Raw genomic sequence first — 20481 nt, 5'->3', positions numbered from 1 at the left:
GGGGCAATACACTAACGAGCCATCCTCAAATTAACCACGGCCGAGTTAATCACTACGAATGGGGGCTATGATGGAATTAACGCCTGGACCAATCCTGACGCCTCGTGCATTGGACGCTTATTGGCCCTTGCTGGTTGTTTAGCGACGAAAGGTGTTTACGGCCTACTATTCGGACGTCCGCGTCCGACGGATCCGAGAAGAGACAATCAAGGTTAAGCGACAAGAGCAGCCCTTGGTCGGACAACTTCCATTAGGATACCAAGACACTAAACCGTCCCTCTGGCACTCGTTGGTTTGGTCTAGCACTACGAGTATGCTTTTCGCGGGGCTTTCAACCTCAGTGGGAGGTTGTGCCAGGCTCCGGCAATGAGCAGGGAAACTAGGACCCAACGGAATGAGACACCCCGATCAATCGGGGCCGAGTCAGTAAAAATAATTTAACCGGGTTGGTAGACGCCTATTGACCGACCGGTGATGTCCCACCAATTTCTGCAGCTATATGCGTGGGCAAGATGCTATGCTATGCCGACTCAACAGGCCTGAAACTGCCGGACTGAAGAACATGTCTGGCAACGCGCCTCAACGGAAAGTTGTTGGTAATAGTTGCCAGGCATTCAGCGCGGAAGCTATGTCAGCCCCATCAAAATCGGCCTTAACAGGTTGGTCAGGCAAGGACATTGCCAGTCCACCTCGATCTGCTTCTGACTGATGCGAACAACACAGCGGGCAGTTGCTTCTTTATCCTCTGTACTGATAGACGTTCAATCCAGCTGCTTGCAGACCTGGCCAAGGGGAACGGAGATGCCACGGCAGGGTATCCGGCTGACATAGAGCGCATGATTGGCATGCTGCTCCGACATATCAGTGAGAGAGCGACGGAGTATCCTGATTTCCGAAGCAGTAATGCCGCCAGCCTGAACAGTTTGTCCGTAGACTGCACAAGAACAATAGAAGCAATAGGGCCGCGAGTGACCAAACGGCAAGAAAGGAAATGATGAACCGCGCCGCTCGATGGGTTTTCTGCCACCGCCCTGGCGCCCGCTCTGTTCTCCCCACACCGAGGGGGTCGTTCTCCCTCCCCAAGATTTCACTCTTTTCGCCCCATTCTCTGCAGCACCGGAGGCCTAGTCGATTTCTGTCTTTTTCCAGCCAAATTGTCAGGATGAGTGCCACCACTACCGTCACCGAGCCGCCGAGAATCACGGCTGAGAACGTCGCGACTCTCTTCCCCGAGGTTGACACTTCTCTGGCGCGGGAGGTGCTCCCCACTGCGACAAGCAATGCCTCCGCCCCCGGCGACGAGCTTGCCGGTTATGATGAGGAACAGGTCCGCCTGATGGAAGAGGTGTGTATTGTGCTGGACGAAGATGACAAGCCCATTGGCAGTGCCAGCAAGAAGGCCTGTAAGTTTATCGATCTTCACCAGACATTGAGAACCTAATTAATGCTGATGGCGCGACTCCACAGGCCACTTGATGACCAACATTGATCGCGGCCTCCTCCACCGTGCTTTCTCCGTATTCCTTTTCGACTCGAACAAGCGTCTGCTGCTTCAACAACGTGCGACCGAGAAGATCACCTTCCCCGACATGTGGACGAACACCTGCTGCTCCCATCCCCTGGGCATCCCTGGAGAGACGGGCTCGCAGCTCGATGCTGCCGTGCTGGGCGTGAAGCGCGCGGCGCAGCGCAAGCTGGAACACGAGCTGGGGATCAAACCGGAGCAGGTGCCGCTGGACAAGTTTGAGTTCTTCACCCGCATCCACTACAAGGCGCCCAGTGATGGCAAATGGGGAGAGCACGAGAGTATGTCTATACCAGTGGATGAGCTGTTGGATAGGTGACTGACCGTATCTAGTTGACTACATTCTGTTCATCCAGGCGGACGTCGATTTGAATGTCAACCCCAACGAAGTGCGCGACACGCGGTATGTGTCGGCGGATGAGCTGAAGCAGATGTTCGAGCAACCGGGACTGAAGTTCACGCCGTGGTTCAAGCTGATCTGCAATTCAATGCTGTTCGAGTGGTGGAGCCATCTGGGCTCGGCGTCGCTTGAGGGATACAAGAACGAGCAGCAGATCCGGAGGATGTAAATGAGGCGAAGATGATGTGTGTGATCTTTTGCATCTGCAGCCTGTACATGGTACCCCTACTTATATCCCCTGACATGATTCCCTGCAGCGTTTGATGGCCGTATCCATACTATCGATGTAGTGTGCATTTAGCTTTGTTTATAAAATCATATCTTACCACCACCTACCAAACCCTCCCAAATGAACCAACCAGTTAGTTAGTTAGTTGTACTAGCATCCGTCGCCAAAAACAACACACAACTCCCCAAAATCACCGTCCCGACCACCGTAAACGTAACCTGCGTCTTCCACCCACTCTGCACGAGCGCCGCCTTCCGGCTATACTTCTTAACGGTCCGCACATAATTCGCAAACCCATTCACGAGACACGCCAAACTCAGCACCCAGAACACGATCCCTAGCGGTAATGCCATCCGCCGCTCCAATCCCGTCGGCGGCGTCTGGAAATGGAAACTGATTATGATGGCGATGGCCACGATGGCGAGGTACATTGAGAGACGGAGCCAGGAGAGGAAGGTGCGCTCGTTGGCGCAGTGGTCGCGGGCATCGGAGGTGGCGTTTTCGAATAAGAGGGTCGATATGTACGGGCGGGTTAGGAAGATGTGGGATTTTAGGGATAGGGTACTGTTTGTTATTTTTCCCTTTTTGTCAGTACTATTGCGAAGCAATGGAGGGGGGAGGGTAAGGGAGGGATGTGGGTGCTCACTCGTCTGCCAGGATTGGGCGCGTGTTGGAGGGGTTGATTAGTGGGTTGTAGGGGGGTTTGGGGAGGGTATGGTTGTATTCTTGGGATTCTTGGTGTTGTTGAGTTGTGGTGGACATGGTTGTTTCTTCTTCTTCTTCTTCTTCTTCTGTAGATTGGGTGTGGTTTGTGTGTGTGGGAGGGTATATTTTTGTGAATGGTGGGTGGTGTCTGATTGAGCTGTGAAAGCTACGGGTGAGTTTTATGGGATATTTTTCGATTCCAAGAAGCTAGTTATAGTGCTATATCGGTGTATGTCTTAAGTATGAATGCCAACAGAAAAGCACAAGCACAGGGTCCATGTGGAGACACGTGATGCGGTGTCCACATGATGTCATGGTCATTGATCCCGTGATCTTTTTTAAACATTTGATAATGCGATTGTAACGACGTAGACTTTTTGTCTATCAGTTGTAGATATACGATCTATCATTGTCAATCTGCTATCTGCCATAGACAGCTCGTGTGGATTCGGATCATCACTGCTTGTCTGGATGTGATCCACTGCGATTCAGTCTCGGCTGGACCAGCTCGTTTGGGATCTCTTATACCGTCTTATCATTGGCCGAGGGCTATCTTACCTCCGTATGTAATACCGGTACAGCATTCCTGGCATCTTTCATCCACCGTGGGGTCCGTCATTTGCGGGGTCTATCGTTGCATTCTTGAACATAACATCTAACATTCTATAGGATATTATCATCTCTGTGGTGTGTATAGACATCTCCAGTATAGCCTGATAGTACTACATACATGCATGCTAGCGGCATATCCGAATCTGGTTAAAACTTAGAGAATTGAACCCCATGACTCACTCATTGGTAGAGTCTCCAGCAGTGGATCATCATGGCCTGAGCGGCAAAATCTGCGCTTTTCTTCCTTGCGTAATGCGATTACCGGATCCCTGACATCTCCCATACAAAACCTCTCTCTCCCTGCTGCCATTGATTCTAATAAATCCTGCTGCTTCCCATTCCTGCGGGTCCAATTCCTCTCACACAACATACACACCACCCCCCTGTCCTTCCCGTGCAATTGCGCGGATGACTGCACTGCAGTGATACATTAGCAGCAGCAATCCAACCAACCAAACCTTCTCCGTGGAACCCATTTCCGACATGGCCCGCCGGAACAGCATACGCGGGATCACAGACGAGCAGCACGGCCGGTATAGATCCAGCTCGCCGCTCGCCCGCACTGCCATCGCCCGCGATATTGAAGACTACGCCGACGACGAAGGATCCATGCTCACCACCGACGACGAAGCCTCCGAAACCTCCACCATCCGCGCCATTAACAGCCAGCCCGGCACGAATCCCCATTCGCTAGCCGGGTCGTACCAGCGGCCCGGATTCTTCACTACCGTCTCGCACGCAACGGTTGTGCCGCATCGGCCGGATAACGAGGGGTTAACGCGGCGGGAGCGGGAACGGGCCATTGAGGATGAGCGGAATCTTCTCACTGATAATCGTTGCATTGAGCCAGGTGTGCAGAAGGGAGGGCGCATGAGACGCGGGTCGGGTGTGGAAGCGACGGAGACGGCTGCATTGTTGGGCGGGCAGCGTCGCGGATCACAGTATGAGACGGTGGAGGATCAGGAGGAGATCGATCGGAAGTGGGAGGAGGCTGTTACCGCTGGGTTGATTCAGACGACGTGGAGGCGTGAAGCTCAGGTCATTGGGAAGAATGCCGCACCGTTGGTGGTTACCTTTCTGCTGCAGTATTCATTGACCGTGGCGAGTATTTTTACCCTCGGGCATTTGGGCAAGAAGGAGCTTGGGGCCGTTAGTTTGGCTAGTATGAGTGCGAGTATTACGGGTTATGCTGGTATGTTGCTGTTTGTATCTTCCCTTGGGTTTCTGATATTGATTGACTGTGTTCAGTTTACCAAGGCCTGGCGACGAGTTTGGATACCCTGTGTGCGCAGGCATATGGCTCCGGGAGGAAGAAGCTGGTAGGTCTGCAGATGCAAAAAATGGTCTTCTTCCTCTGGGCTATCTCCATACCTATTATTTTGTTGTGGTTCTTCGCCGACCGCATCCTCGTCCGGATCGTGCCGGAAAGAGAGGTCGCCATGCTGGCGGGCTTGTACTTGAAGGTGGTTGCGCTGGGTGCTCCAGGGTACGCTTGCTTCGAGAGTGGCAAGCGGTTCGTGCAGGCGCAGGGACTCTTCTCTGCCTCGCTCTATGTGCTTCTCATCTGTGCCCCGTTGAATGCAGTGATGAACTACGTATTCGTATGGCAGTTCGGCTGGGGCTTCATCGGAGCTCCCATTGCCGTAGCCATCACAGACAACCTGATGCCTCTCTTCCTCTTCCTGTACGTGTACTTCATCGACGGCTCCGAATGCTGGAACGGCGTCACCACCCGCGCCCTACGCAACTGGGGCCCCATGATCAAGCTCGCCCTTCCCGGGCTCCTCATGGTCGAAGCCGAATGTCTCGCCTTTGAAGTCCTGACCCTGGCGTCTTCGTATCTCGGCACCACCCCATTAGCCGCCCAATCCATCCTGTCCACCATCTCCAGCATCACCTTCCAAATCCCCTTCCCCGTCTCCATCTCCGGTAGCACCCGCGTCGCCAACCTCATCGGCGCGACGCTTGTCGACGCCGCCAAGCTATCCGCCAAGGTATCCATGATTGGCGCCGTCATCGTCGGGCTGCTGAACATGCTCCTCCTCTCTTCCCTGCGCTACTACATCCCGTACCTGTTCACCTCGGACGAGGAGGTCATTGAACTCGTCGCCCAGGTCCTGCCTCTCTGTGCGGCGTTCCAGCTCTTTGATGCCTTGGCTGCCAACTGTAACGGAATTCTGCGCGGTATCGGTCGCCAGGAAATCGGCGGCTATGTGCAGCTGTTTTGCTACTATGCTATTGCTATGCCGATTAGTTTCGGCACGACATTTGGATTGAATTGGGGCTTGTTTGGACTGTGGTCTGGGGTTGCGTTGGCCTTGTTGTTGGTCTCGGTCATTGAGGCGTTCTTCTTGACGCAGACGAATTGGCATCGCTCGGTGGAGGATGCGCTGCGCCGAAATGCGATGACTTGATATGTACCTGTTAGTGAATGCGTGTGATGATGTGATGTATTATGATATGAAGTAGTGGAGTGAATGTACAAGATGATATCTCATCCCCTACACAATTAGTAACAGCCATGAACAATCCCTCAATTCATGCAATACTTGCCATAATTACATCAAATTATTTTTACCCACACAAGAAGAAGATTACAATTAAAACTCCAAAATCGCCCACGTCTGCTCATCCACCGTCGAAAAGATCACACCCGCAGTGAGCAACTCATCTCCCGCCCTGGCCACATCCGGCATCGGCAAACTCAGCTTCGCCGCAATCAACTGCGCATGCAACCCCTCATTGCTCTGCGGCTCCGTCCTAAGCAATTGATACACTCTCTTCGCAACAAGACTCATAGCAGGCAGATTCTTTCCAGCCCCGTAGTCATCCCCTGTACCTCCCATTGCCGCATCCCCCTTAGCACCCACATCACCCACACCCCCAGCACCAGAGGCACCACCACCAGGCGGCCCCCTCGTGAAAAACAAATGCACAGCACTCGCCTCCAACAAATGACAATGCACCTCATCCAGACTCTTAACAGGGCGGACGCAATGCGCACCCACAAACCTCTTATTCCCAAACGACTTCAACTTTCCGAACACCTTCGCGTACCCGTTCAACTCTACTTTACCGTCTCTCCTGCCGGTGGCGGCCTTAGTATTGTTGATGTCGTCCGTGTCCATGGAGTCGGCCGTCATGGAGTCGATCCATTGCTTGGCTTCGATCTCGCCCGTGCCGTCGTCGATCTTGTATGTGACGTTTGTGCTTTGCGAGCTGATGTTGCGTACTTGTCCGATGAAGCAGATGCTGGAGATTTCGGCGGAGTCGATTTGGTAGGGCGCTTCCGGGTAGGGCTGCACTGCGTCCAGAGCTTGTTTGATGGTTATGGGGCGGAGGGTGGAGTTGGTGTAGTCGGACTGTTTTATGATTAAATTCTTGTTAGTGAGGGGGAATGGGATAGATGGGATGGGGTGAGGGGTTGGTGAGTGTACCTTTCCTCCGGATGGGCTGTTGTTCATCTCGCCCGGCATGAAGCCGCCGCCGCCGCCACCACCGCCGCTGTAGGTGCTGCTGTAGTTGTTGTAGCCGCCGTCTGGAGGGGTGGTTAGTTGGGGATGCGTGGACGCGTGAGGTGAGTATGGTGTAGAGGGTGGGGTACAAGGAACGGGAATACGATAGAGGGGTTATGCGGTAGAGTGCGAACAGAATATACTCACCCATGGTGTATATTTGTGATTCGGAAATGGTGAGTGAATGAATTTACCTGGGGTATATCAAGTGAAGATTGATTCACTGAAGCAATGCATTTTACCGCATCGGGACGTGTCCGACGCGTCGCGGGGAGGATATCTGTTTGCCCTGTTTGCCTCTATTGTCCTGTTTGCTCCGGCACAACGTTGATGCGACAATCCTCACCGCCCGGCGGAATTCTCAAAAAAAGTCTCGCCGATAAGTGCATATTCAACGATAGGTACCATTACTTCAACCAGGCTGACCGGACCACTACTTCAAAATGCCTGGTCGTGCCGCTTCTCCGGCCATGTCGGAGAATGAATTCGACATCACCAATGCGCTGTTTCAAAATGACAGCGACTCCGACAACGAGGCCCCCGCGAAGCAAGCCAAGCGACAACCGAAGGCGGCGGCTCCCCAGCAGCTCGATTTTCTGAACGGCGGCGGCGATGACGACGACGAAGATGACGAGGCGTTTATCGCGGAGACGCAGGCGTCTGCAAACCGAAAGGCGTCGAATTTGAAGGGTCGCACGGTGAAGAAGGGTGGTGGTTTTCAGGCCATGGGACTGAATGCGAACTTGTTGAAGGCCATCACGAGGAAGGGTTTCTCGGTGCCGACGCCTATTCAGCGCAAGACGATCCCAGTGATTATGGAGGATCAGGATGTCGTGGGCATGGCGCGCACGGGTTCCGGAAAGACCGCTGCGTTCGTCATTCCCATGATTCAGAAGTTGAAGAGCCATAGCACCCAGGTTGGAGCCCGTGGGCTGATCTTGTCGCCGTCGCGTGAGTTGGCGCTGCAGACTTTGAAGGTCGTGAAGGAGCTGGGTAAGGGGACGGATCTCAAGGCGGTGTTGTTGGTTGGTGGTGATAGTCTGGAGGAACAGTTCTCGATGATGGCTGGTAACCCCGATATTGTGATTGCGACGCCCGGTCGGTTCCTGCACTTGAAGGTCGAAATGAACCTCGATTTGTCGAGTATCCGTTATGTTGTTTTCGATGAGGCCGATCGCCTGTTCGAAATGGGTTTCGCTGCTCAGCTGACCGAAATTCTTCACGGCTTGCCGTCTACTCGTCAGACCCTGCTTTTCTCGGCTACCCTGCCCAAATCCCTGGTGGAATTCGCGCGCGCTGGTCTGCAGGAGCCTACGCTTGTTCGTTTGGATACTGAGAGCAAGATCTCGCCGGATCTGCAGAATGCGTTCTTCTCTGTCAAGTCTGGAGATAAGGAGGGCGCGCTGATGTATATCCTCCACAACGTGATTAAGATGCCTACGGGTCCGACGGAGGCCGCGCAGCGCATGAAGGAAGAGAACGCCAGTGGAAAGAGCTCGAAGTTCTCGAAGAAGCGGAAGCGATCGGACGACAAAGCAATCAACTTTAAGGAGTCGCCCACGAAGCATTCGACGATCATTTTCGCCGCTACCAAGCACCACGTCGACTACTTGTACTCTCTGCTCAACGAAGCCGGGTTTGCGACATCCTACGCTTACGGTTCCCTCGACCAGACGGCTCGTAAAATCCAAGTTCACAACTTCCGTACCGGCATTTCGAACATCCTTGTCGTCACTGACGTCGCAGCGAGAGGTATCGATATTCCCATTCTGGCCAATGTCATCAACTACGACTTTCCCTCCCAAGCCAAAATCTTCGTCCACCGTGTCGGTCGTACCGCGCGTGCTGGCCGCACCGGTTGGAGTTACAGTCTGGTCCGCGATTCCGATGCCCCCTATCTGCTCGATCTGCAGCTGTTCCTCGGCCGGCGACTGGTCCTCGGCCGGGAGCATGGCGACCAAGTCAACTTCGCCGAGGATGTGGTCGTCGGAGGCTTCCCCCGCGACGGCCTGTCTCAGAGCTGCGAGTGGGTGAACAAGGTCTTGGACGATACGGTAGATATCGCCGCGCAGCGTTCCGTCGCCAGCAAGGGTGAAAAGCTCTACTTGCGCACGCGTAACGCCGCATCTCTGGAGAGTGCCAAGCGCTCGAAAGAGGTCGTTTCGTCCGACAATTGGACGGCCCTGCACCCTCTGTTCAACGACGAGACCAGTCAGCTCGAAGCCGAGCGCGAGAAGATGCTGGCCCGCATCGGGGGCTACCGGCCGAATGAGACTATCTTCGAAGTGAACAACCGCCGCAGCGGCAAGCCCGAGAACGAGGAGGCGCTCACGACAATCAAGCGCGTCCGAACCACGCTCGACTCGAAGAAGAAGCGCGCCCAGGAAGCGAAATCGGAATTCGTCGACGACGACGTCCCCACCAAGTCCGGAGACGCTGACGCCGACGACGCCGAAGATGGTGCCTTCTCCGACGAAGACGAAGCCGGCGAAGGCGCCGCCGACAACATGTCACTTGCCTCGGAATCCGACCTCGAAGTTACCTTCTCCTCCTACAACCAGCCCAGCAATAAGAAGGCCAAGAAAGAAGCCAGTGCCACCTCCTTCCAGAACCCCGAATACTTCATGTCCTACACCCCCAACAACACCAACATGGCCGAAGACCGCGCGTACGGTGTGCACTCCGGCACCAACGCCAACTTCGCACAGGCATCCCGCGACGCAGCCATGGATCTGCTCGGCGATGAAGGCAGCCGCGGGTTCGGCGAGCCTCGCACCATGATGCGCTGGGACAAGCGTCACAAGAAGTACGTGTCGCGACAGAACGACGAGGACGGATCGAAGGGTACTCGTCTGGTGCGTGGTGAGAGTGGTGCCAAGATCGCCGCCAGCTTCCGCAGTGGACGCTTCGACGCCTGGAAGAAGGGCAAGCGTCTGACTCGTCTGCCGCGTGTGGGTGAGGCCGAGACACCGGGTCTGGGGGCGGACCTGAACCACTACCGCGGTGGTAGACGCTTCAAGCATAACAAGGAGCAGGCGCCGAAGCGGGCTGATCCGCTCCGCGGAGATTATGATAAGATGAAGAAGAAGAATGAGGCGGCCAAGGAGCGCCAGTTGGGTAAGTTCGGAGGAGCCGCGGCGGGCGGTAAGAGTGAGCTGAAGGGTACGGATGATATTCGGTTAGCCAGGAATTTGAAGCAGAAGAGACGCGAGAAGAATGCTCGACCGTCGAGGAAGAAGTAGGCGACTTATGGCTCGTGGCTTGTGGACTAGGTTTTGCATCTGTAGATACCAATGTTAGATAAAAGTGATTAATCATACCAGCATAACTAACTATGGTGATAAATGTAGACTTAGTGCCCGATCTTAGAACACCCCAACACTCCTGTATCCTCATCCCATCTGTCCTCCTGTTCCTGTTCTCTTCTCTCTCCCTGCCCCTGTTGCTTCTCACGATATCCTCCCAGGTTCCCCACCCCAATGCACCCCAACACTCCCGTATCCTCATCCCATCTCTCCTCTTCCTTTTCCTTTCCGTCTTCCTGTCTTGCTTCTTTCTCCTGATTTTCCCCTATACTCCTAAACCCAACACACCCCAGTACCCCTGTCTGCTCATCCCACCTCTCCTCTTCCTCTCCATCTTTCTCTCCCTGTTTCCCTTGACTCTTTTGATATCCACTCATACTCCGAACCCCAACACACCCCAACACACCCTCTTCCTCATCGATCCTCTCCCCTCCCTCCTCCTCCTTCCGTCTAATAAACTCCTCATACTCCCCAATATCACTCACCCCCTCAGGCATCCCATTCCTCCCGAGCCCCTGCTCCCTCGTCAACTTCTCCCGCAGCACCATCGCCCTCTTCCACGACTCCCTCCCCTCCATCCTTTCGTGCCACGCCTTGACCCACGGATACGGGTCCAGAATACCCCCTTCATCCTCAGAATCCTTAGGAATCAACATCTCCAACTGACAATTCCACGGTAAAAAGGCCAAGTCAGCGTACGTGCATTTCTCGCCTACTAGCCACGTTCTCCCCTCGAGGATGGTGTTCAGGACCGACAGGATCCGGTGCACTTCGGCCTGGTAGCGGGTTATTGCGACGGGGAGCTTTTGGGGGGAGAGGACGGAGAACCTGTCACTTATCAGTATATGGATTTGGTCGGAAAGGGGGAGGGGGGGGGTATTGGGAGGGACGCACCATCCGCATTGACCGTAATACGGCCCTTGTCCACTCATTTGAAACTGGAGGTATTGGTTTAGGAGATGTTTCTCAGGGGTACTTGGTGGGTAGGAGAGGATATGGGTCGGGTCGTAGAGGTCGATTAGGTATTGGATTATGGCGCCGGATTCCCAGAGGGTGAAAGGGTGGTTGGGGTTGGTGGGGTTGGGGGTGTTGGGGTCTTGGATTGCTGTTTTATCGTATTTAGCGTTGTTGGTTGGAGAAGTATCATGCTTTTGTTTGTTGGTGGTGAAAGAGGGGAGGTATAGGTGTGGGGTAGTGAGGGGATGGACGTACCCGGTACACGGCCATTGGGATTAATGCTAATGAATGGGGGTTTCTTGACGTCTTCGAATCCGAAGGAGTTGATTTTGTAGGGGATGTTGAGTTCTTCGAGGATGACGATGACCTGATTTGTTGTTAGTAAAGGGTACGTGTGGTGGGTGAGTGGGTGGGGACTGACCTTCCATGGATTGGGACCGGAAGCTATACAGTATAAGAAAACAGTTGTTAGTAAAGAAGGGTAGTGTGGTGAAGTAGTATAAAATATAGGTTGGTGAACTAGAACATACGGGTGAGCCAGACGGTAATGGGCTTCAGATTTGTCATGGTGAGATTTGGTGTCAGTGTGAGTGTCAGTGTCAGATTCAGTTGGGATGTGTGAAGGAAAAATTAAGAGCACGAGACAGAGCAGCTTTATACATGAGCTGAAGCTGACATGAGGCTGTAGCCTGATTGTCGAAGGATGGTTAGCGTATGTTTAAGTGGATTAGAGCGAGGGTGAGCTGACTGCATTTGGGGGCCGTTCCTTGCTTGTCGGGAGACTATCAGATGATTATCTTGTCTAGTAGATAGATATTGTCGATCACAAGGATAAACAATAAACAGAGTGGAATGTTTGATTGAAATACCAACTATTAATTATCATCAACTGGAATGGCAACATGATTACTCCAAAATAAACTACACCCAACTACTGCAAGCAGCTAATCCTCCCGTAAGCCCACCATCTCCAACGAATCTCTCCACAACCGCTCCTCTCCCTCCGGCCAATATGTATAACTCACGATCGTCCTACCAACATGCCCATCATACTCTTTATCCTCTGCAAGGGCACAATCAGCCAGATACTTCCCTCCCTTACCCTCCCATTCTCTTCCCACAGCAGCCCACAATGTAGTGGCCGCACCCTGCTCCGTACTCTTAGCAACCCTACCCACCGTCTCATCACTCAACAGCGCCTGAATCTGTTCCTCGGACAGATACCTCCCCAACCCGGTGGCAATAATCCCAGGATGCAAGCTCAGCCCATGCAGCCCCTGTCCTCCATACCGCCGCTCAATCTCACTTGCCATATAGATATTCGCCGTCTTGGACTGCCCATACGCAACCAAGGGATGATACCCGCCCTTCTGGAATTGATAATTATCCGGCTCATTAATCCCATGCACGCGATGTCCTGAACTCGACACCAGAACCACCCTTGAATGAAATTCAGGACTACTTCCCGCTAACAGGGCCGACTTGAGCAGATTAAACAGAAGGAAGTGGGCGAGGTGGTTCGTCGCGAACTGCACTTCGTACCCGTCCTCTGTGAGCTGGAGGTCCGGCACGGCCATGATCCCCGCGTTGCCGATGAGGATGTTCACTTTGGTTGTCTTGGACAAAATGAACTCTGCAGCCCATCGCACGCTGGAAAGAGAGGCTTGATCCATTTGTACCAGCTCCATTGTCTCTGGCTGGAAGATGTCGCCTAGGGCTGTGCGCGCTTTGCTCAGGTCGCGGGCTGTTAGGTACAGCGTTGCGCCGGTGGCGGCGAGGGCGCGGACAGTCTCGACCCCCAGGCCAGAGGAGACGCCCGTCACGACGGCGACTTTGCCTTTGAGTTGGTTTTGCATGTTGCTGTCTTGGACGATTTGGAGGGCTGTGGGTCGGGCATCACCCGGGCCCTGGGGGTTGGCGTGGACGGCAGTGTAAGACATGTTTGATGAGAATATAAGATGAGAGTGTAATTGATGCTTGATGATGATGCTTCATTTTGAGCGAAATCAACAGCATATTTATACTCTTTCCTGCACATTGACAACGATATAGAAAGAGAAGCTTGCAATAATCAGGCAGACGTAATGGCTGACATTATTGCCTATTCGGGTTAGTCCGACGGGGTCATCACCTGGCTTCATCTTCCTGCGACTTCATGGCTGACCATTTTCGCCGTTTTAGATCTAGTCTGTTCGTGATATATACGAAGATAGAAGATACGAATTTATCTACAGGCTTCTTGGATACTGATTATCCCTCACCAGCTGAGAAATCTCTCCACTATCTCACTCAACGATGCCGTCATCTACTCCCGCAGACGAGAAACGGCAGCGGAAGAAGCTCCAAAACCGAGCAAACCAGCGAGCACGTCGTGAGTCATCTGAAAGCCAAACACCGACTACCATGCTAATATTACCATCTAGGTCTCCGCCTCAAGAATGAGCAGGGTAAAGGCCAAACCACTCGTCCATACAGCGTCCACCGCTGGCGAGTCTCAGAATACGAGACACCATCATCAACCTCACCAACCAATAACTACTCACACATCCTTTCTCAAGCACAGAACCTCTCTCAAACACAATCACAAACAGACCCTGAGCCCTCCCCAGCCCCATCATCATCATCCTCCTCATCATCCTCACCCCCCTCCCTACCCACCTCCTCCACTCCAAATATATCCTCAGACCACCTCCTCCACCTAATAACCCACAACGTCTTCCGCGCCCTATACACCAACAAACTCCTCCTCTACGAGCTCTCCACAGCCCTCATTCCCGGCCCAACCCCCCAGTCATCCATCCACCTCATCCACGAAGGCCTCATCTTCCCCATCTACGCCACAACCATCCCCAACTCCTACCCATCCCCTATCCCCGCATCCCTCTTCCCCACGCCCTCCCAGCGGAATCTCATCCACTGCTCGTGGATAGATCTCCTGCCGTTTCCGCGTATGCGCGAGAATCTGATCAAGTGGGAAGCGTGCTTTGATCATGGCGAGTTTGTGAGGGATTTGGTGGGGGCGTATGTTATGCAGGAGTGGGTGTTGAGGAGTGGGGAGGGTGTGGAGGGGGAAATTGAGGGGAGGGTGGTGGTTGAGGTGGAGGGGGATGGTGATGATGAGGTTACGGGGAATAATAGGAACGGGTGGATTGTTTGGGGAGAGCCGCATTGTAAGGAGAGTTGGGAGGTGACGCCGGGGTTTTTGAGGAAGTGGGGGTGGGCTGTGGAAGGGTGTGTGGAGGAGGTGGTGAGGTGTAGTAATTATTGGAGGGTGGGGAGGGGGGAGGAGGAGATTAGGGTTGTTTTGGGGGGATCATAGTATACAATGTTGATAGTATTTGGGTATAAGAGTATATCTATTCTATAATGTGGGGAGTCGGGTTGTGGATGAAAATAGGGTCTATTGTCAAGTAGTAACTCGATTCAGTCTATTATGGCATTCTCTTGTAACTATAGCAGGTATCCTATGCGACAAGTTAATCAAGTACTTTGGGGACATATGAAGGCAATTTTTTTTCTACATGACCAATGAGTTGATATCTACACAGGTAATACCCCATAGCTCCTATTCAGTAAAAATAAAAATGTCCAGCTATGCTTGACTAAGTGAACCTAGTCAAGACTTGAACACCTAATATCATATATATATCAACCACAGAAAAGCTCAACAGAACATAAACCAAAGTAAACCAAAAAGGTCCATTAAAAGGCAAGCTGAAATTTGGAAATCCCTGATAGGGGGTATACGCAGCTCTTGGTTATCATAGTCAGATACAGCATTCGGTCGTAGCTGGACGAATTGCTTCAATTTTATAACAGTAATTGATGTGTCTTCCAGAGAGCAATTGATGATCATCTACCAGCCTCGTTGAGTACTGTGGCAAAATACTACTGGCATTATACAAACTTGGGTCACTGTCGATTAGCACAGCTCACGATTGAGATCTATCACTTCGTTGAGACGAGGTCAATCGCATTACTAGATTAGTTGGTGTTCAGTGCGTGAGCAGACTACTGTAGAAGGAGACCACTTAATTGGACGAATGGTCTTCAGTCTGAGTTGGATGATTTTTCTATAGTGGCATGTCCGTTGACAGATTGCCTCTTGTTGTATTAAGTACTACAGCTGGTCCAAGTATCAGTGCAGTTCCAGTTGCAATTGCAATGGGCCGTATCTCTGAGCCTCATATCAGGCCGCTATAAGAACAACCATGATAATTGGCCATCTGATGATCTACTGTACTGCTACTCATAAATTGACGGAGGATTCACCCCGTAGCAGAGCACGGGCCATGGAGATATGGAGCTTTCAGGTGCCGTCGCTGATATGCAGACATGCCATGGATTACCTCCGTTTTCAATAATTGACTGCCCCTTCCATCGCTGGTGGAGCGAGCAATGGCGCTCTTCACGGACCGTTCCGATAAGAGATCGCTTTGACTGCCCCAAAGGAGAAAAAGCTGAATTAGCGTTTAGGAAGCGGGATGCCCAAGCTCAAAGAGAGGAGACACTTTGAAGCCAGACTGGGTAACTCATAACAATACCGGTCATATCCTCACCGACACTCTGCTGAATTTGCCATTATCGGACGTGCTCAACATCAACGCCCCATGCAGATGACTGGTCACTCCGTAATGCAGCACAGGCTGCCGGGCTCAACGTCCGTCATGCAGCCATCTCGCTCGCAAATTCTGGCCCTCCCGGTAGACTGGGTGGGTGCCACCGCCAAGGCTGAAGTCAACGCGGTCACCATGTATCGCTCCAGCAAGATTGTCAAAGTTTTCCCACGCAACTGCTGACTCGCGCAGACCATCACGTCCGTCCAGATCACAGTCGGCGATTGTGAGTTGCCGCTCTTAGCTGGCGTACTTCATACGCAGAAGTATTTGCCTTCACTGGGGCTGTCACGGGGCGCGTAGCGACAGCAGGTTGCACAGCAGCCACACTGAGCGCATGAGATACCATGTACAGCCGCGACCAAGATGCATCTATACTCGCCACGTCGATATCGTTGGGAGGACTTAACCCGTTGGCATATTTGAGATCACGCAACCCATCGTGCCAGCAACGAGGCTAGACTGATTGGTTCTTTTCTCCGAAGCATCGTAAGCCGGGACCAAAAGAAGGACACGACTTCTCCGTCGCTGCAATCCGCGTTACGGTGGCTCTTTCACTCGGTCCGCTCAAAGCGCCGTCAATACGTACGAAGTACGCACCCCCGACGGCCAATACGTCGGTGAAGCGGGAGTGTCCATCGAATGGCAAATCGAATAGCCTGGTTCGACTAGATCTTGCGTCAGTTGTTTAATGCACGTTGTTATCGTTGGCAGTGTGGCAATTCCCCCTTACCGTTTGTCTTAATTCTTGACTTTGGTCGTATATTATACTACCTGCAAGCTGCTTGAAGGGAAGAATAAGTGATCGCCGTGATCTGAGGACTTTTCACAGTGATACCGGTATTCAGATTGAACTATCACGCAACACTGCTGTGCTGTTACCCATACCCGCGCGCCTAGACGGAGATCGAATTAAATTCAAAGCGTATAACGTAGCCCCTTTCAAAGGAACAGAACAGAGTAGATAGGTATCACGATGTCCCATGACTCTGGTCGGGTTGGCAAGAAGCAGTTATATCCGAGGCGTTGCAGACGACAACTCTAGGCGTCTGCTGTGATCATTGCCCCTCGTGTCGCTCTGCGCAAACCAAGCATGGCTAGGGCCCCTCTCGGGAAGACCCTTCTCGGAAAATTAAATTATATCCTTGTGTAGCCCGGACACGTACTAGCAGTTATTGTGTGAGGTCGGATGTGCAACCCGCCTGATCGCCATATGAAGCGATGGTCAACACCGGTGATTTTTGGATTAGCTTTTCCGTGTCTGAGCTTCTCGGCTTTCCTTCTCCGCTCTAGTCTTTGGTTACTGTGTATTCCGCCCGTTGATGTTTTTGAAGCTGATCCGTCACGAGTCAGGCGGTCTCATCGAAGTGGGTGACTCTAGAATAGAAGGCATTCTCAGCCGAATGCCCCCAGCAAATGAGCAGTGCAATCGGATACAGGTCCAGCACCAACACCCGCTCAGCTCCAGCACCGATATAGATAGATCGATAGCTGGCGTGATAAGTATCTAGCTATCATTAGAGCCGAGTTAGTATCGGTGCGGCGTCAGTAGTCCGAGCGATAGTCTGTTTGAGCCTCGAGCAGATGACAAATAATGGGCGCCAATCGTTGCCTCGTCAGGCACTGCGTGTTTCCCAATCGGGTTGGTGTGGCCCCGGCCAAGCTAAGCCCCAATGGGGAAATGGCAGATCTGCTTCCTTCGCAGTTTGCAGCTAAACATTTTAGTTGACTTGCAATTGGAACAATCCCATTGCGTGGAGACTCTCCCATCGTAATTTCGTATGGATGGGTGAGGTGAAAGCTCGAGGCTTCACCAGAATTACCTCTCCCGGGGAACGCGGGGATCGTGATTATAGTGGCAGACTAAGCTATCTCTCCGTACGCGTCCAGCCTGCAGCCTGCATGGTGCATCATCCTTCATGGCTTTGCCCCTTACCCCATTGAGTCTAAGGATGGGGGGTGGGGGGGGGGACGCGGTCGCTTGAACTATTGGCAGTCGTCGGCCCCTAATGGGCAGATCCATCGTGCTGGCAGCTTCCCTTCCAGCGAGAAACAGCCAGAACCGAACCGTCCGTCTGTCCTAGCGCGTAAGTCCAGTGGATTAGGATGGTTAGGCTGTACAATCAAATCCCTTGCGGGCATCCCGCATACTAAAAAAGTATGTGCCATCACTGCCAACCAACTGCCATAGCCGCCCCGATCAGTGCGTCTGTGCTATGTCCTTTGCTGAGGAGGGAGGATGTTGTAGGGGATCATCTCTCATCTGAAATGATTTCCAATCCCAATTTTTGTCTCCGAGCTCGGATTGATCCATGATGGAGCTTGGGAGGGGCTAAGGACGGTGCTGTCATATGGTAGCCCAAAACGTTAACCTGAGAAATTCCCCGCAGTGGCTCCCGTGGACCGGCCCCAAAATTGTATCGTGACTCGGTATTAAGTAGGACTCCAGATAACATTCCCGCTGGGTCAGTTCAGGCCAACCCAAAGGAGTAATTGCATCAATTAGACCTGAAGAAAAGGGGGCGGCAACAACACAAGAGAAGGGAAAGAAAAAGGAAAAGCAAATGAAAATCCCATTGTAGGTGATACACCGGTCTGCTAACGCTCCATGGCATATGCCATGGGAAAAACCGTTGTCGAGAAGCCATCCAAAGTGGTTCCTCTTGCTTCGCCCACGCGCCTTGGTTCCGTGTTCTGTGCTCGGCGAATCCAGGTGGATCTTTCCGTTCATCCAAGGGTCAGATCATCCGAGGGGGCCATTGAACTTTTCTGCCCATCACCGACACTGGGGCGCGCCCACCCCCCCTGCAAAATTTCCGGCGCTCAGGTGATTGAACCATTGAGGTACACGGTCGTTCCACTGGCCAGGGCGCTGTTGCTGCAGCCACATCTTGTTTGGAAGCAAGCATCACCGTGGTTTGTTCGCATGTCCCGGACAATAAGGACGCGTTGGTGAGAGCTCGACATTGTGGCTGGACATTGTGTGGGATCTGCCTCCCCCTGTTCGTGCTTCTCACCATCATGCAGTCTAGACCGACGCTTCGGCGCTTCAGTATGCTTGAAGTGACAGCCTGATGGCAAGAGCGGTTAGAGCATTCTTGCATCCCAATGCGGACTATCTACTTCTCAGCCACCAATGCCGGTGTTTATCACGCTTATCCAATTCTTATGTTGGAACTGAATCATGATCAACCATAGGTGTGCCGGGCTTTGGCCTGCAGGGCCCAAAGAGCCGACCGGCCGAATCCATCCAGTTCGGCGCTGGCATAATGTGGCACATACATTCCTGAACTGGCACACACACACACACCCGTTTATCCACTCCGTATTAACGCTGCGTGGGTGGGACCCAGCATAACCTATTGCAGAAACCACACGGAGAATTGCGGGCTCTCAGTCCAGTGGTTCGGGCTATTGAGCTGGCGTTTATTCATTGAAGCCCCAATATGTAGCACAATCCTACTGTCCAACCCCGATTAAGGAGCTTGTAAACCCCCAAGGAGGCTCCCTCAGAGGCCTCGCGACGCATTACATTGGTCATGTCTTCATAGCGTTCTTCATCCCTTGCACGGCACGCGAACCGCCAGCCATGTGAGTGACAACACGTCGATTTGATATCAATTATGCACCTCGCAGGCGTATTCGAGCCCTAGCAAAAGAAACATGGCGTCCGATGACCGAGACTAGACTCCAGTGCAGGCTGCAGTGCGGCTATTTTATCGGTGTCCTGTTGGCTCTGGGAAGAATGGGGTTGCCTTGAAGCGCGATTTCCGGCACACGCCTGGCCGGAGTATATAGCAACCTTGATCTCAAGAGGGGAAGAGAGCGACGTAAGCAGGCGAATAACCAGATAAACCAATATTATTGGTGAGTAATGGCCCCCAATTATGAGACGCGCATCCCGAAAATACAGTAAGTATGAGGGGAAGGACAATACTAGTAGCAGAGTTGCAAAGAGGAGTTGGTGGGGGAAAAGAAAGCAGGCAAAGTGAGAAACATCACTGGAGAGCTTCCGAGATGACCACGTTCTTTTCTCTCCTTAAACCCAGTCCATACTTCAATTTTCAGTTGGGATCTAAACACACAGCGACGCTTGAACTTTGGTCTTGCTTCTTCGAAGGAGAGGGAAGGGGAGAAGGAAGATGGCCGCCCCCCTCCCCAGCAAAAGAAAAGAATCAAACCTACTACTACTATTACTAACTAGGTAGCGTAATAACCACCCCATCAAACCAAACGGTTTGAAAAGTCTAGGACGTAGGCATTCTCACCAGACTAGCAGAATCAGGACATCATTCTCCTTAGTCTTATCCTGAATCACGGGGGGAGGGTGGGATGGGTACACAAGGAATACACACACCGTCACCTTTTGGGTTTACCCGCCCAATGCAATCGGTCGACGAGCTTTAAATCCTGGCAGCGCAGTTATTCCTTCTCCGTCTTTATTCGGTAGCGCGTGTCAAACTGGGGACGGAATGTCCTTTTCCCTCCCCTCCCAATTCTACCGAGCGGACTATTGGCAATGGGCGCCGCGGGCGGGCGTCCATGTCGATCCGTGGCTCCCTCCCCTTCGCCTTGCTTCCGGGCTCACTGATTGGCACTGAACGATCAGGAAATCAG

At 52.7% G+C, this 20481-nt stretch overlaps 9 protein-coding genes across 9 annotated transcripts; 6 read left to right on the top strand and 3 right to left on the bottom strand.

The window, feature by feature from the left end:
- Positions 1–259: 259 nt before the first annotated feature.
- On the top strand, positions 260–1040 carry BDQ94DRAFT_133897 (uncharacterized protein; the record flags this gene model as incomplete). Its single annotated transcript, XM_026764375.1, has 1 exon — positions 260–1040. A coding segment is annotated over exon 1 (206 nt), but the record flags the coding sequence as incomplete, so codon positions are not given.
- A 52-nt stretch (positions 1041–1092) lies between these two features.
- idi1 (isopentenyl-diphosphate delta-isomerase IDI1) lies at positions 1093–2193 on the top strand. The gene is made up of 3 exons (XM_026775782.1): positions 1093–1403; positions 1468–1806; positions 1859–2193. The coding sequence occupies exons 1-3, from the start codon at positions 1163–1165 to the stop codon at positions 2092–2094; spliced, it is 816 nt and encodes a 271-aa protein (XP_026631470.1). The 5' UTR covers positions 1093–1162; the 3' UTR covers positions 2095–2193.
- On the bottom strand, positions 2068–3081 carry BDQ94DRAFT_44162 (DUF202 domain-containing protein). Its single transcript, XM_026775781.1, has 2 exons — positions 2801–3081; positions 2068–2718 (listed from the first exon to the last, which is right to left on the bottom strand). The coding sequence occupies exons 1-2, from the start codon at positions 2914–2916 to the stop codon at positions 2292–2294; spliced, it is 543 nt and encodes a 180-aa protein (XP_026631469.1). The 5' UTR covers positions 2917–3081; the 3' UTR covers positions 2068–2291.
- Positions 3082–3788: 707 nt separating this feature from the next.
- On the top strand, positions 3789–5974 carry BDQ94DRAFT_44141 (MATE family efflux transporter). Its single transcript, XM_026775780.1, has 2 exons — positions 3789–4663; positions 4720–5974. The coding sequence occupies exons 1-2, from the start codon at positions 3955–3957 to the stop codon at positions 5883–5885; spliced, it is 1875 nt and encodes a 624-aa protein (XP_026631468.1). The 5' UTR covers positions 3789–3954; the 3' UTR covers positions 5886–5974.
- A 1-nt stretch (position 5975) lies between these two features.
- Positions 5976–7239, bottom strand: BDQ94DRAFT_44137 (putative replication factor-a protein). The gene is made up of 3 exons (XM_026775779.1): positions 7134–7239; positions 6909–7009; positions 5976–6833 (listed from the first exon to the last, which is right to left on the bottom strand). Exons 1-3 carry the CDS (start codon positions 7135–7137, stop codon positions 6072–6074), a joined length of 867 nt encoding a protein of 288 aa, XP_026631467.1. The 5' UTR covers positions 7138–7239; the 3' UTR covers positions 5976–6071.
- Positions 7240–7411: 172 nt separating this feature from the next.
- Positions 7412–10498, top strand: BDQ94DRAFT_44129 (ATP-dependent RNA helicase DBP10). Its single transcript, XM_026775778.1, has one exon. The coding sequence runs from the start codon at positions 7430–7432 to the stop codon at positions 10226–10228; it is 2799 nt and encodes a 932-aa protein (XP_026631466.1). The 5' UTR covers positions 7412–7429; the 3' UTR covers positions 10229–10498.
- BDQ94DRAFT_156413 (short-chain dehydrogenase/reductase) lies at positions 10339–13188 on the bottom strand (the record flags this gene model as incomplete). Its single annotated transcript, XM_026768622.1, has 4 exons — positions 10339–11119; positions 11186–11396; positions 11504–11615; positions 12214–13188. The coding sequence occupies 4 exons, from the start codon at positions 13186–13188 to the stop codon at positions 10339–10341; spliced, it is 2079 nt and encodes a 692-aa protein (XP_026631465.1).
- A 243-nt stretch (positions 13189–13431) lies between these two features.
- On the top strand, positions 13432–14292 carry BDQ94DRAFT_133885 (uncharacterized protein). Its single transcript, XM_026764374.1, has 2 exons — positions 13432–13619; positions 13672–14292. The coding sequence occupies exon 2, from the start codon at positions 13687–13689 to the stop codon at positions 13948–13950; it is 264 nt and encodes an 87-aa protein (XP_026631464.1). The 5' UTR covers positions 13432–13619; positions 13672–13686; the 3' UTR covers positions 13951–14292.
- Positions 14293–18454: 4162 nt separating this feature from the next.
- BDQ94DRAFT_133881 (uncharacterized protein) lies at positions 18455–18737 on the top strand. Its single transcript, XM_026764373.1, has one exon. It carries the CDS (start codon positions 18480–18482, stop codon positions 18693–18695), a length of 216 nt encoding a protein of 71 aa, XP_026631463.1. The 5' UTR covers positions 18455–18479; the 3' UTR covers positions 18696–18737.
- The last annotated feature ends 1744 nt before the right edge of the window (positions 18738–20481 follow it).

The sequence above is a fragment of the Aspergillus welwitschiae genome (assembly GCF_003344945.1).
Source record: "Aspergillus welwitschiae strain CBS 139.54b unplaced genomic scaffold BDQ94scaffold_2, whole genome shotgun sequence".
NCBI lineage: Eukaryota > Fungi > Ascomycota > Eurotiomycetes > Eurotiales > Aspergillaceae > Aspergillus > Aspergillus welwitschiae.
This window is presented reverse-complemented; position numbering and strand designations above follow the sequence as displayed.

What these genes read in the sequence shown, in the direction of transcription:
- idi1 (XM_026775782.1), top strand. Translation starts at nt 1,163, where the DNA reads ATGAGTGCCACCACTACCGTCACCGAGCCGCCGAGAATCACGGCTGAG. An exon ending in CAGTGCCAGCAAGAAGGCCT is followed by an intron (nt 1,404 to 1,467) that starts GTAAGTTTATCG and finishes GCGACTCCACAG; the next exon opens with GCCACTTGATGACCAACATT. An exon ending in CAAATGGGGAGAGCACGAGA is followed by an intron (nt 1,807 to 1,858) that starts GTATGTCTATAC and finishes GACCGTATCTAG; the next exon opens with TTGACTACATTCTGTTCATC.
- BDQ94DRAFT_44162 (XM_026775781.1), bottom strand. Translation starts at nt 2,916, where the DNA reads ATGTCCACCACAACTCAACAACACCAAGAATCCCAAGAATACAACCAT. An exon ending in CGCCCAATCCTGGCAGACGA is followed by an intron (nt 2,719 to 2,800) that starts GTGAGCACCCAC and finishes AATAACAAACAG; the next exon opens with TACCCTATCCCTAAAATCCC.
- BDQ94DRAFT_44141 (XM_026775780.1), top strand. Translation starts at nt 3,955, where the DNA reads ATGGCCCGCCGGAACAGCATACGCGGGATCACAGACGAGCAGCACGGC. An exon ending in GAGTATTACGGGTTATGCTG is followed by an intron (nt 4,664 to 4,719) that starts GTATGTTGCTGT and finishes GACTGTGTTCAG; the next exon opens with TTTACCAAGGCCTGGCGACG.
- BDQ94DRAFT_44137 (XM_026775779.1), bottom strand. An exon ending in ACAGCCCATCCGGAGGAAAG is followed by an intron (nt 6,834 to 6,908) that starts GTACACTCACCA and finishes ATCATAAAACAG; the next exon opens with TCCGACTACACCAACTCCAC.
- BDQ94DRAFT_44129 (XM_026775778.1), top strand. Translation starts at nt 7,430, where the DNA reads ATGCCTGGTCGTGCCGCTTCTCCGGCCATGTCGGAGAATGAATTCGAC.
- BDQ94DRAFT_133885 (XM_026764374.1), top strand. Translation starts at nt 13,687, where the DNA reads ATGAGCAGGGTAAAGGCCAAACCACTCGTCCATACAGCGTCCACCGCT.
- BDQ94DRAFT_133881 (XM_026764373.1), top strand. Translation starts at nt 18,480, where the DNA reads ATGCCATGGGAAAAACCGTTGTCGAGAAGCCATCCAAAGTGGTTCCTC.